We start from the raw sequence: 13651 nt of genomic DNA, 5'->3' as shown, positions 1-13651 counted from the left end.
AACGTTTTTATTTTTTAAAAACGAGCATTTTTGGCCAAGTTATGACCATTTTTGTATTTATGCAAATGAGGCTTGCAAAAGTACAACTGGGCGTGTATTATGTGTGTTACATCTGGGCGTGTTTACTTATTTTACTAGCTGGGCGTTCTGACGAATCAGCATCATCCACTTCTGTTCGTTACCACCCAGCTTCTGGCAGTGCAGACGCACAGCGTGTTCTCGAGAGATCACGCTGTGACGTCACTCACTTCCTGCCCCAGGCCCTGCATCGTGTCGGCCACATCGGCACCAGAGGCTACAGTTGATTCTGCAGCAGCATCAGCGTTTGCAGGTAAGTAGCTACATCGACTTACCTGCAAACGCCGATGCTGCTGCAGAATCAACTGTAGCCTCTGGTGCCGATGTGTCCTCGCTCGTCCGACACGATGCAGGACCTGGGGCAGGAAGTGAGTGACGTCACAGCGTGATCTCTCGAGAACACGCTGTGTCTGCACTGCCAGAAGCTGGGCGTTCTGAAGAGAAGTGGATGATACTTCTCGTCAGAACGCCCAGCTAGTAAAAGAAGTAAAAACGCCCCGATGTAACACACATAATACACGCCCAGTTGGACTTTTACTTTAACCCCTTAATGACCGGCCTATTTTGGACCTTAATGACAAAGCTATTTTTTATGTTTTTCAATCGTCACATTCCAAGAGCTATAACCTTCTTATTTTTGCGTCGACATAGCTGTATAAGGTCTTGTTTTTTGCGGGACAAGTTGCACTTTTTAATAGCATCATTTTTAGGTACATATTATTTATTGATTAACTTTTATTAACTTTTTTTTGGGGGGGAATAGAAAAAAATCTGAAATTTCGCCACTCTTTTTTGCGTCCTAAATCTACGCCGTTTACCGTGTGGTATAAATAACACAATAACTTTATTCAGCGGGTTGTTACGATTGCAACGATACCAAATTTGTAGTTTTTGTATGTTTTACTACTTTTACACGGTAAAAACGCTTTTTTTTCAAAATTATTTGTTTTTGTGTCTCCATACTTGAAGAGCCGTAACGTTTTTATTTTTTCGCCGATGCGGTCGTATGAGGGCTTTTTTTTTGCGGGACGACTTGTAGTTTTTATTGGTACCCTTTTGGAGTAGATGCGACTTTTTGATCACTTTTTATTACATTTTTTTAAAGTCAGTATTCACAGAAAACAGCAATTTTTCCATAGTTTTTTTTTTTTCTTTTTACGGCGTTCACCGTGCGGGTTAAATAATGATCGTATCGCCGGGTGTCGGTGGGAGAGAGAGGGAGCTCCCTCCTCTCTCCAAAACCACTCAGATGCGGTGCTCGCTATTGAGCACCGCATCTGAGGGGTTAAACGTGTGAGATCGATACTAATATCGATCTCACACGGCAGAGCAGGGACGCTCCCAGCCCTCAGCTGCCTCTAGCAGCTGAGAGCAGGGAGATCAGACAGTTCCCTGCTCTGTAAACTTATTACGATGCCGCGACGTAAAAAGTCTATGGCATCGGAATAAGGCCCGTTAGTGACCGACGTAGAAACACGATGGGTCGGTCACTAGCGGGTTAAACACGCCCAGTTGTACTTTAGAAAGCCTCATTTACATAAATACAAAAATGGTCATAACTTGGCCAAAAATGCTCGTTTTTTAAAAATAAAAACGTTACTCTTATTTACATTGCAGCGCCGATCTGCTGCAATAGCAGATAGGGGTTGCAAAATCTGGTGACAGAGCCTCTTTAATATCTTAAACACAAACTTTTAACACAATGAGATTAACGATGAACCAACAACTGCATCAATTACTTCCCCATACAACCAAATCATGAAAACCACACTACATAGAGAGCAATTCTAAAATCTCAAGTGTGACATTTCAACGGATAGAAGGGAATTGCATAAATAACACTTCCTTTTTTATAAACCTCGCATCTGTCCTAACAGGGGTGATTTGATAATACAAGTTCAATTCTGTAGAAATGACTATTCCGTGCCCTGCCTGCTGTCATGCTGCAGCCAAGCTGTGGGGAATTAGAATTTCCTGTGACTTCCCTACTGTATTATTGGAACATTCCTGCTTACAAAAAAAAAAAACTATTTAAAAATTACAAAAGGTAGAGCTCCAATTTTAAAGGGTATTTATTACATCTTGTCCACTTTGACTGCATTTTTGTCCTTGAATGAGCATTAATCATGGCTGTCACATACAGACACACTATTTAGGTAACTAATACACATCGGATTCGTGTGCCTGGAAATAATAAATACTTAAAGGCAGAAATCCTAACCACTTGTTTACTTGGATCATTGCAACAACATATTAAGATCTGCTTTGTACTTTGGTGGTAGTGAAATCCACATTCCTCCAAAGCAACGGTAGCGTTATTAAACAGCAAAGCATGTACTGCGGAGGACCACCATGCTGGCATCACCAACATCTGGACGAGGAATTACAGCCTGGGAGGCTGGGCATTTAGACGCTGAAGCACACTGCCTAATTCATTCTTTTACGGCGGTAGCTAGGCCTACTGCTCCAATATACATAGAAGTTAATGGGCCATCAGTTTCTCGAAGGTATGTCATATTTACGTAAAAGTGGCCTTTGGGATTTGGCTTTATTTACTGTGCCAACATATGCCATAGCAAAACGCTAAAAACAGATGCAAAAATATCTAGACTGAATGAAGAATGACGGATCCTGCTTGACTTTCCTCAACACCTGCACCACATAACAAACCTACAAAGTTAAACCATAATCGGCTGCATTAACATATAATGGTATATATTATGATAATGCTACGTGACGAGGATAAAGCATTTCAAATATAAGCCGGCCCACAGGAAATGTCATGTACTTAAAAAAGGGTCTACGCTTTTGTCCCTACCACCTTCACAGGCAAGATAAAGCATTGAATATGTCCTTTGCAGGTATGTCCACACCGGACTATAGAGACCATTCCACATTGCCGCTAAATTCATAGATCCAAAAATCACGGCCGTGCACATGAGGCCTAAGACTTGCTATAGGGACTAAATATATGGATTTAAATCATCAACCCCATCAATAATCACATAAGTCGCTTTAACAGTGGGCATTTGATGTGGATGGTGATTCATTTGGATCCATATTTTGTCAGTATGTTGTTTTCCTAACAAGCTTAGTTTTTAGTCGCCAAAGAACATCACAATTTTGGTTAACCACGATAAACAATACAATATTTTTTGATCAGCACAGGATTGATTCTAAATAACCAATAAATGAATGAATGAATGAGACGAATATCTGCAGCAATACAAATGATTTTCTATAGTGACCAGCATGTTAAATACATCTGTCAGAGAATTATTATCAACTACCAAACACAACTCACAATCGCCTGATAACCATGACAATTAGGGTGGGGGTTTTCCAGTTCTATCATTGTCAATTTCACACCATTTCAAGATCTCTGCTTGCGGTCAGTACAATTTAAAACTTGTTTACAGAGGCTGAAATCTGTTCTTGCCCAAGTGTAACAGAAGCACAGCTTGTTTCAGTGCACCAGAGCCTTCTCTTCTAACAAGCCATTCACTTGGGTCAGCTGGACATGGACAGGACATGTTTTCAGTCCCTAGATGTAAACAAGAATGTTTCCATTTACTCGGAGTAAGCAGAGATTTTGAAAATTGCCAGGAATACGAATTTCAACATAAAGCATATTAGAAAGTTACATATCTTTTCATTATACAGAGGTTCAGCCTACCTGCATAAAACCTAAAGACATTTCTATACCACGGTTGTAACAACTAAGGTAGTGCCTCTTGCACACGACCGTTGTGCCACTTGAGCCGTTTTTGACGGTATCCGAGTGGCACCCGATAGTCTTCACGGACCCATTCACTTTAGCGGGTGAATCAGGTCCGTGAAAAATCGTCTGAGTCTCCGATCCAAGGAAAGATAGAACATGTCCTCTTTCCACGGATCAATGACGGGACGCGGACGGCACACACGGTCGTGTGCATGAGGCGGTACAGTTGCCTTGTCAGTGGCCACGTTTACTATTCATGGAACCACTCCAGAAGAAATATTTTCACAAAAAGCACAGAAAGAAAAAGGTGGCCCGGAGTCTGGATACATATCCCCAAACTACAACCGACTTCCTGACTTGTCACAACATACTGCTCACGTGCCAATGGACATTCTACATTCTGAACTTGTTACAAATATAACAATAATCTAAAACAGTGGCCTATTACTGCCATTTCACATGGGAAAAAACATAAGTAACCCACTTAGCAACAAAGCTCCCCAGGCTTATGGAGCCAACAATTTTGCCTACCAGCATATAGTATAGAGAGTACTCTGTAATCCAATTCAGATACCTAGACCTCAGTTTTCACCAGCGCTGAATACACGGACATTATTTTTTTCCAGACAAGGAAACAATGCACAAACTATAATAAAAACCTACATAAACGAAGGGCTGCACACAATAAATCATTCTGTCAACGGGATATTGATTTTGTGGGGTGGGGAAAAGATGAAACTTCCAGCAGTTCAATGGCTTTATTAATATCAATAAAACAATTACCACTTCACTTAGTTTACAACATTAAATGCAAAGACTTATATAAAAATCTTTACGTGCCCAGGGCTCTTCAAAAATAGCGACATAGACAAAGATGGTGGAGGTTAGTGGCTTGGGCTGGCCATACATGGGCCACGCGGATAATGACAGTAACATTACAGAAAGTGTGCCATACTAGACGTAAAACAAAGCTCATTACTGAATGAGGAGTCGGAGGCTGATCATTTATGAATGATAGGGGTAACCTTCCGTGTCTCATTTACAGCAGAAATAGCACCATTTCTAGCAAGTAAAAGTAAGTTACATTAATCATACTCATAATCTGGATGGGATATAGCAGCACTGCCTGCACAACCTACATTACAAAAGTAAGGCAAAATGTTACCGAAAGGGTTAAAGGGACACTAAACCTAAAGTAGATAGAATTAATTCATCTATATTTGGAGGTTTTCAGCACTGGAGATATATATGATAGTAGTGATCATGGTGGTAGACATATTTCTGGACTTCTGGTCAGTAATTACATTGAAGAGTGGTACAGTCAGGCTCCCACAGCCTGAAATGGCTGCTTACATACAAATCACTTTTTTGCCCCCTTAAATCGTACGCCTAAAAACAACTCAATGGTAAATAATGGGTGATATTTACCATTATGTTCTACTAGAGTGGCAAATGATGCAGCCAAATTGTGTGGGATTCTGTTTCTTAGTTGTATGGAATGAGACACCTTGTGGGGCACAATCTAAAGTGCCCTTAGGCCGGGATCACACATACAATTTTGATGCAGTTTTTGGCTCTGTTTTTTTTAGCCAAAGCCAGAAATGGATCCAAGCGATAGAAAAGGTATAGAAAAAAGACTGATGCTGATTCTTTCTTGTGTATCCACTTCTGAGTTTGGCTCAAAAAAAACTGAGCCAAAAACTGTATCAAAACTGTGTGTGTGTGGTCCTGGCCTTAGGCTTGAATTACACATGCAGTTTTTGATGCAGTTTTTTTTTTAGCCAAAGACAGGAGTGGATCAAAAAAGGAAACACTCCTGTCTTTGGCTAAAAAACGGCATGTATGCGTCTCACCGAGAGGTCAGTGCACATCCAAAGTGTAACCTGGGCCTAAGAAACAGGAGAAACTTTTGGTTGTGTGTCCCTTTAAGCCACTGCACACCCTCTGTGCACATCCTGTGTGTCAGTTGTATACATCTTAATTAAACTGAACCTCATTCTGTACTCCCACACGAATAAGAGAAAATGCATGAAAAAAAAAAGAGCTAAAAGCCAAAAGGAAAAAAAATAACTATATTTCTAGAAATATAGCAATAGTTATTGCACATAATTTTTTCGACTTACAGCACTTAGTGTACAAAAAACAGTTTCATAGCAACACACTCACACATACACACACGCACATGAGTGTTTTGAGTGTAAGATAAAGTTTATTGCAGATTTCACTCATTAGAAGTTTAGTGGTTTAGGACTTTACAGGACCAAAAAATAACATTTTACAAACATTTTCTGTATAATTTAATAGGACTGGGTACAGATACAGCAGCTCTTAAAACAATCCCGTGACAAGTTGAGAGATGATCTAGCACACACACATGGCATACTGTACCTCCATGGCAGTGCAGGGTTAATACTCTCTATGTGTGAGGAAAAGTTGTAAAAGTGTCACGCTGCATGGGCACACACACATACACACCAATAACCTCTAAGGGGAACCTCACAACCCGCAGGTGGTATCAGAAAAGGGATAGTGCGTCTTGAAGCCAGACAAGAAGCACTGGAGGGGTGGAGGGATGGGGGGAAGCAGGGAGCTGGGAAGGCAGGGAAAGAAAGAATCATCTCCTCTGACCTCTAGTGAAGTGCCAGGTTTTTTCTTAAGCTCTTCACATTTCCTAAATTTGCAGATCTGGTGTCCTGTTTTGCGGTTCCTGCAACTGCTGCAGACTCCACAGTTGATGAGCCTCTTGCAGGGCACACAGACCCCACACCTTTTCCTCTTCTTCTTGGCAGGATTCCCGCCGGCTCCCGAAGAATTATTCTGCGGGCAGTCTGCCAGATTGGCAATTTGAAACGCACTGTCTGTGACGGCTGCCGAGGCTGCTGCGGGGGAGTGAAGGGCTGTCATGACGATGACCCCTGGAGGTAATGAGATGCCCCCTAGAGCCGGAATAGCGGAAAAAGTTCCAACGCGTTCAGGGAGATTCATTATCTCTGCTTCAGCGGCGCCGCATTTGAGCTTGTTCATGCATTCCCCTGCCAAAGGTCTGCAGTGTTCAGGGGATAAGGTGGAAAGGAAATTATTATTTGCCATTTGCAACGACTCTGGCGCTCCGCCAGGCTTCCCCAGCCTTTGGGAGTCGTTTCTGTGCATGCTGGTCCTATTAGGGTTGATAGCTGCTGATTTCCTTCCCCAAAGCATTGCATTATCACAGTTCCAAGGAGACATGCCAATCCGGGCACTGGGGAAGATGGGAGTGGTGATCCTGGCAATCTTAGCAGCCTGGGGGAACCCACCATTGGTTTTGTAAAAGGTAGCAAAGGACCTATACCTCTCCATTTCCGAATTGTAATCCATGAGGCTGTTCAAAGCCCCCTCCACCAGGTTATCCTTGGGGAGCACGGCGGCCTCAGGGTTCTGTCCATTCTCCACACAAACATTAGTGTTCATATTGGACATCTCTGAGGGTAGGTGGAAGGGGGTAGGAGGGGAGAGAGGGGGGAAACCACCGAAACTGCTTAATTCAGTCACCTTTATTTTTGGGTGAGACCCTCAATAAGCAACTGATTTTATGTCGATTTTGAGTGGTTTGTGGAATTGGAAGAAGTGCCTTTTATTCCTTTGTAGGTGATTTTTCAGCAGACAGCAGTTTGTCACGGAGCATCTTCTTGTGCATTATCACAAACGCCAACTGTTCCAAGTAAAACAAAGAGAATCATTCCAAAACGGTGCACGGGAAAGAAAGAAATAAATACACTGTCAAAATCATTTCCATCACATTAATAAATATGATTCCCCCACCCCCCTCCTATTCCCCCGAACATAATTGAATTGCATAATAGCATTAATAGCTGGATGGAATACCTGCGACTGGCGAGAGGGGGGAGGAGAGCGAAATTGGGGGTGTTGACAAATGCCAAGGGAGACAGAAAGTAGAAATCAAAAGACATGTAAATCAGAGATGGAAAGGGTTATGGTACCTCTAACCAGAGGGCATTTAATGTTGCGAAATGCGTGAACAAAGTGTTGTCAAGGCACGGAAATGCTGGAAGCAAAATGGGCTGGAACAGAAAAATGATCAGGAAATTAGCAAATTAAGTGCTGAGAAAGTCGACAATGTATCCGAGTATAAGCACAATGCCAGCAAGAGGCCGCCTGTATACAATCGCCACTAAAAAAGGCAGGCAAAATAGAAACTACCAGCTGCCACAGTGCCCTTCTGTGGCTGACGGTCATTAGTTTGAATCCCAGCACAGCTGGCTCTGCTAGGGTCTTAATTCAATGTACCAAGGACAGGTCTCAATTGGAGCAGCCATTTAAATGATGGGGAGTGGGGAGGTGGGCCCCTGCAATGTGAAGGAGGGAGAGCGGACACAAGGAGAGGAGAGATGAGAAAGGGGCCAGATAAAAATAAGTCAGGCAATTTCATATTCTTGTGGTGTTATCTAAGAGCCAGCAGCTGTACCGAGGCTGAGCTCTTTACAATCACAGAATGAGAAGCCCTCTGCATCCCTAAGCCCTGGTGACAGCACAGTGACAATGAAGGCACCTGCACACACAGGACCAGGGGGCTTCATTGTCTCCACATAGGGGCGCCAGCATTAGTGAGGCTCCAACTTTTCATCCATATAATATAAGCATCTGCGTAGTAAACAGAGCTTACAATCAAATCATTATTATTATTATTATTATTATTCCCAATGGGCATTTGGCAAGTCAGGTAAGACTTCTCCCTGGACCATGTCAACCCCATTTCCCTAATAATCTATGGAGAAATTCCTCACCAGGGAGGCTGAGCGAGGCGAATACGCAAAGTTCAGAATGGTTATCAGTTCCACTAATTACACCTATAATTAGATTAATGAAGCATTCACTTCCTAGAACATGGCATTGCCCCCTACAGCATATCAGCAATATAGGGATAGATGAGATGCAAATCTTCTGGTTTTAGAAGACGCCTCCTCTGGGAATACTGATAGGGATCTGAAATCCCAGAAAGACCTTGCTCTTTCTGCCAAGAGGAAGCACCACTGTCTGTGCCCTCTGTCAAGGAAAGCCGAGACTCGAACACTCGGAGGTTTGATGGCAGCACAAAGGCTGCCCCAAAAGGCTCCCGGCTAAATGCAACCAGGAGGGAAGGAAGCGGACGGGAATATAATGCATGCATGGGACATTCAACACTTGCCAATAATGCAATGTGCTAACTCCAAACTAGTTATGCCAAGAAGACAACAATGGTGCCCTGACAACTGCCTCGCCATCCACTGGTACATTGAATAAGAAATATACATATAAAGTGTCCAGTTTATGAAGTAAAGAAAAGTAGTGATGAGCTGGAGGCGGCATGTGCCAGGTGAAAGAAGAACAACACACAACAAATAGTTGATGCCCTCTTTAATTACTATGTGCATACTTATCACCCAGTGCCAGGGGATTGTTCATATGCCAGGTCTGCTCTGGCTCCATGGAGATCAAAGGTCACATTTAACATCCATAGGGGGAGGGGCAGATTAATTAATAAATGAATCCAGCAGCACTTACCATTAGTCACATTACAGCAAAGGGCAAAGGCACAGCAACATTCAATGATGGCGGGGGAGGAGGGGAAAGGGTGACAAGGTGGAACAACAAAATCGGTGTACTTACCACTGTATGGAGACTAGGACAGGGATTCTGCACGCTGCTGCTGCTGTCTGCATTTATTTACCCCCACACATAGCACCTTGGGCAGGAGGGACAACTCCAGGTGCCCTGGCAGCTCCAGGACATGGACACTTTATTACTTACTGCTAATATTACTGGGGAGAAATAAGAAGAGAAGACTGGGGACAGGTAGGAGTGTGTGGTGGGGGAGGAGGGAGAGGAGCGTATTGTGCCGCCGCCGGTCTCTCGGTGGTCCCTGCTCTCCCCTCAGTGTGTGTGTGTCTATAGCTGGCTCTCCCTGTGCGCTGCTCTCCAGTCAGTTTCCAGTCGATGTGTGTGAGGAGGGAGGGCGGGAGGAGGCAGCCTGGGAGTCAGTCAGTCTCTCTCTCTTTCTCTGCGTGTGGCTGAGAGGCATGGGGGGGCTGCGAGGGGAGGAGGAGGTGAAGGGGGGGGGGGGTGAGGAAGCAGGAGGGGGATGGGGGAGAGAAGAGGGAAGGAGGAGGGAGGCAGGAGAGAGGTGGAGAGTTATTGGCGCCGAGGTGAGGAGGATGCAGGGATGTGGACACCTACTGATGATTGGCTGCAAATTACACCGGGAATCAGAGGCGCACACACGGGCACTGCTCTCTCTGTAGTCTTCCCTCCCTCCTCCTCCTCCTATTACACCCCCCTTCACACAGCAAATCCTCAGCTCCAGAGCAGCAGCAGCCACGTCTCCTGCTCCCCCCGCAGCCCTCCGCAGGGACACGGCTGCCATTATTATTATTATTGTCTGGGGGTCGGTGTGAGGGGAGTGACACTGCCTGCTCCTGCGGGGGTACGTCGGCTTATCACGCGGGAAGGAGGATAATAAACTTCACGCTTTTCAGCATCATCCTTATTCTCTTGTGGTGACGAGAAATTTCATGTGACCTCCCTTTCCTTTATCCCCGAGGTGTGAGGGCTGCATGGTGTTTTCTTCAGGAAGCTATCTATGTACATATCTCCACACACATATATATAATATGATATATCTCTATGTACATATCTCCACACACACATATATAATATGATATATCTCTATGTACATATCTCCACACACACATATATAATATGATATATCTCTATGTACATATCTCCACACACACACATATATATAATATGATATATCTCTATGTACATATCTCCACACACACACATATATAATATGATTTATCTCTATGTACATATCTCCATACACACACATATATAATATGATATATCTCTATGTACATATCTCCACACACACACATATATAATATGATTTATCTCTATGTACATATCTCCACACACACATATATGATATATCTCTATGTACATATCTCCATACACACACACATATAATATGATATATCTCTATGTACATATCTCCACACACACATATAATATGATATCTAATATGTCCTGCCATAGTCCCGTGGGATTTCTCATGGATGATAAGGTTGTGACTGACCCTACATATAACCAATACAAGAATCGTCATTTCTCCGTCACTAAAATAATTGCTTTTGACTGATGGAAATCTTCCTCAATATCTCCTAGAAATTCAATCTCCTATTTGTTTTTAAACAATAATTAAGAATTTTTATATTTCCCAGTTGTTATTTCCATAACGACCGTTCCGATAATATAAAATGTAAAACAATAGGATATATAATCGTCACATCTCTTATCAATGTCAGAGATAAGGCAGCCATAGCCACACATCGTTCTATATATCTAGAGGGTTAATAAGAATGTGTTTTTTGTGGCGATAGTGATGAGAAGGTTGGTATCTGTTCTTATAAATAGTGGTGGGTCCCCATTCAGGACTCTCATGTATTGGCCTGAGCGCAGATCAGTTACAAAGAGTGTCTCTCAGTCTGGAGGACCCAATGCGTCCGTATTTTACACGGACCACCTATTGCTTTTTATGTGCACTGTGTCGTGATTCATTCGCCAGGGTATTGACGATGTGATACCCAGTTATCCTACAGATTGAAGCAGGCAAGGATGATGAACAACTGAGACCGTTATTGAACTGGCACAGGCTAACCCGGGGTGCGGAGTCTTTGCTGGTAAGATTCCCGAGTCCCAGTTCCCAGGATAGTCACAATAGATGGTCGGGCTACAGATGGCGGGTATGAACAGATTTGTGGTCAAACAGATCCAGGTCGGTAATAGGCGGGCAATGTCAGATTCAGTAATCAGTATCAGGAGGCAGGTCGGTGCATAGATAAATCGGACAAGACAAAAGGCAGGTCAATGACGGAACAACTCACTACCAGGGCTGAGAACCAAGCCTGGAACCCTTCGTCTTTAAAGTCTCCAGCTTATGACGACATCCACCATGGCCGGGCCTCAATCCAGCGCCACACGCAATACAGAGAAGGGAGCTGTGGCTAAACATAGAACTCGGCAGCCCCTAAGAAATGAATGGTGGTGGTCGAGCATGTGCACAACAGCTCCATTCCTAAGGGGCTTCCAGGAACGGCAAGGTAAGCTTGTGATCGGTGGGTGACCCAGCGGTCGGACTCCCACCGATCACATATTTATCACCTATCCTGTGGATAAGTGATGAATAATTATTATGTGAAAACCCCTTTAAAAGTGTTTTTTTGGTTTCTATTTTCAAATATACACTACCGTTCAAAAGTTTAGGGTCACTTAGAAATTTCCATATTTTTGAAAGAAAAGCACAGTTTATTTTCAATGAGGATAACATTAAATTAATCAGAAATACACTCTATACATTGCTAATGTGCTAAATGACTATTCTAGCTGCAAACGTCTGGTTTTTAATGCAATATCTACATAGGTGTATAGAGGCCCATTTCCAGCAACCATCACTCCAGTGTTCTAATGGTACATTGTGTTTGCTAACTGTGTTAGAAGGCTAATGAATGATTAGAAAACACTTGAAAACCCTTGTGCAATTATGTTAGCACCGCTGTAAACAGTTTTGCTGTTTAGAGGAGCTATAAAACTGACCTTCCTTTGAGCTAGTTGAGAATCTGGAGCATTACATTTGTGGGTTGGATTAAACTCTCAAAATGACTAGAAAAAGGGAGCTTTCATGTGAAACTCGAGAGTATTCTTGTTCTTAGAAATGAAGGCTATTCCATGCGAGAAATTTCCAAGAAACTGAAGATTTCCTACAACGGTGTGTACTACTCCCTTCAGAGGACAGTACAAACAGGCTCTAACCAGAGTAGAAAGAGAAGTGGGAGGCCCCGCTGCACAACTGAGCAACAAGACAAGTACATTAGAGTCTCTAGTTTGAGAAATAGACGCCTCACAGATCCTCAACTGGCAGCTTCATTAAATATACCCGCAAAACGCCAGTGTCAATGTCTACAGTGAAGAGGCGACTCCGGGATGCTGGCCTTCAGGGCAGAGTGGCAAAGAAAAAGCCATATCTGAGACTGGCTAATAAAAGGAAAAGATTAATATGGGCAAAAGCACACAGACATTGGACAGAGGAAGATTGGAAAAAAGTGTTATGGACAGACGAATCGAAGTTTGAGGTGTTTGGATCACACAGAAGAACATTTGTGAAACGCAGAACAACTGAAAAGATGCTGGAAGAGTGCCTGATGCCATTTGTCAAGCATGGTGGAGGTAATGTGATGGTCTGGGGTTGCTTTGGTGCTGGTAAAGTGGGAGATTTGTACAAGGTAAAAGGGATTTTGAATAAGGAAGGCTATCTGTAATGATGGGGGTAGGGAAACAGACAAGTGAGCCCTAATCTACCCTAGTTTTTTTGTATGCTCTGGGACGCCTCTAGGTTCTTCTGAACCTGGGCCCAGACTGTGCACAGTTCCCGATGAACGACCTCTACCTTGGGATTGCTGGAACTACCAGGTGAAACGGAGGAGAACCGTGGATTATACCCAAAATTACAGAAAAAGGGGGAGACCTCTGACGAGTTACTGACCCGGTTATTAAGGGAAAATTCGGCGAGGGGAATGAATGAGACCCAATCATATTGTCAGTCAGAGATAAAACACCTTAAATATTGTTCTAGAGACTGATTAGTCCTCTCAGTTTTGCCATTAGTTTCAGGATGGAAGGCAGAGGAGAAGGACAGATCAATCTCCAACTTTTTACAGAAGGCTCTCCAAAACAATGAAACAAATTGTACCCCTCTGTCCGAAACAATATTGACAGGGACCCCATGGAGACGCAGGATGTGTTTGACAAACAAGGTAGCTA

General features: G+C 43.3%; 1 protein-coding gene across 3 annotated transcripts in view; it reads right to left on the bottom strand.

Annotated features, from left to right (window-relative positions):
* Positions 1–10181, bottom strand: part of CXXC4 (CXXC finger protein 4) — a 120324-nt gene extending 110143 nt beyond the window's left edge. The window contains exons 1-2 of one of the 3 annotated variants that reach the window (XM_075860610.1): positions 9443–10179; positions 6428–7487 (exon numbers count right to left, since the gene is read on the bottom strand). In XM_075860610.1, the coding sequence (XP_075716725.1) occupies positions 6428–7255 (828 nt within the window). In that variant the 5' untranslated portion in view covers positions 7256–7487; positions 9443–10179. Of the gene's footprint in view, positions 1–4590; positions 7488–9442 lie in introns of those variants that run through there. The other 2 variants (XM_075860609.1, XM_075860608.1) reach the window with 2 other exon arrangements.
* Positions 10182–13651: the final 3470 nt, after the last annotated feature.

This window comes from Rhinoderma darwinii, chromosome 1, assembly GCF_050947455.1.
Source record: "Rhinoderma darwinii isolate aRhiDar2 chromosome 1, aRhiDar2.hap1, whole genome shotgun sequence".
NCBI lineage: Eukaryota > Metazoa > Chordata > Amphibia > Anura > Rhinodermatidae > Rhinoderma > Rhinoderma darwinii.
The sequence above is the reverse complement of the archived record's forward strand: the minus strand, read 5'-3'. Positions and strand labels throughout refer to the sequence as shown.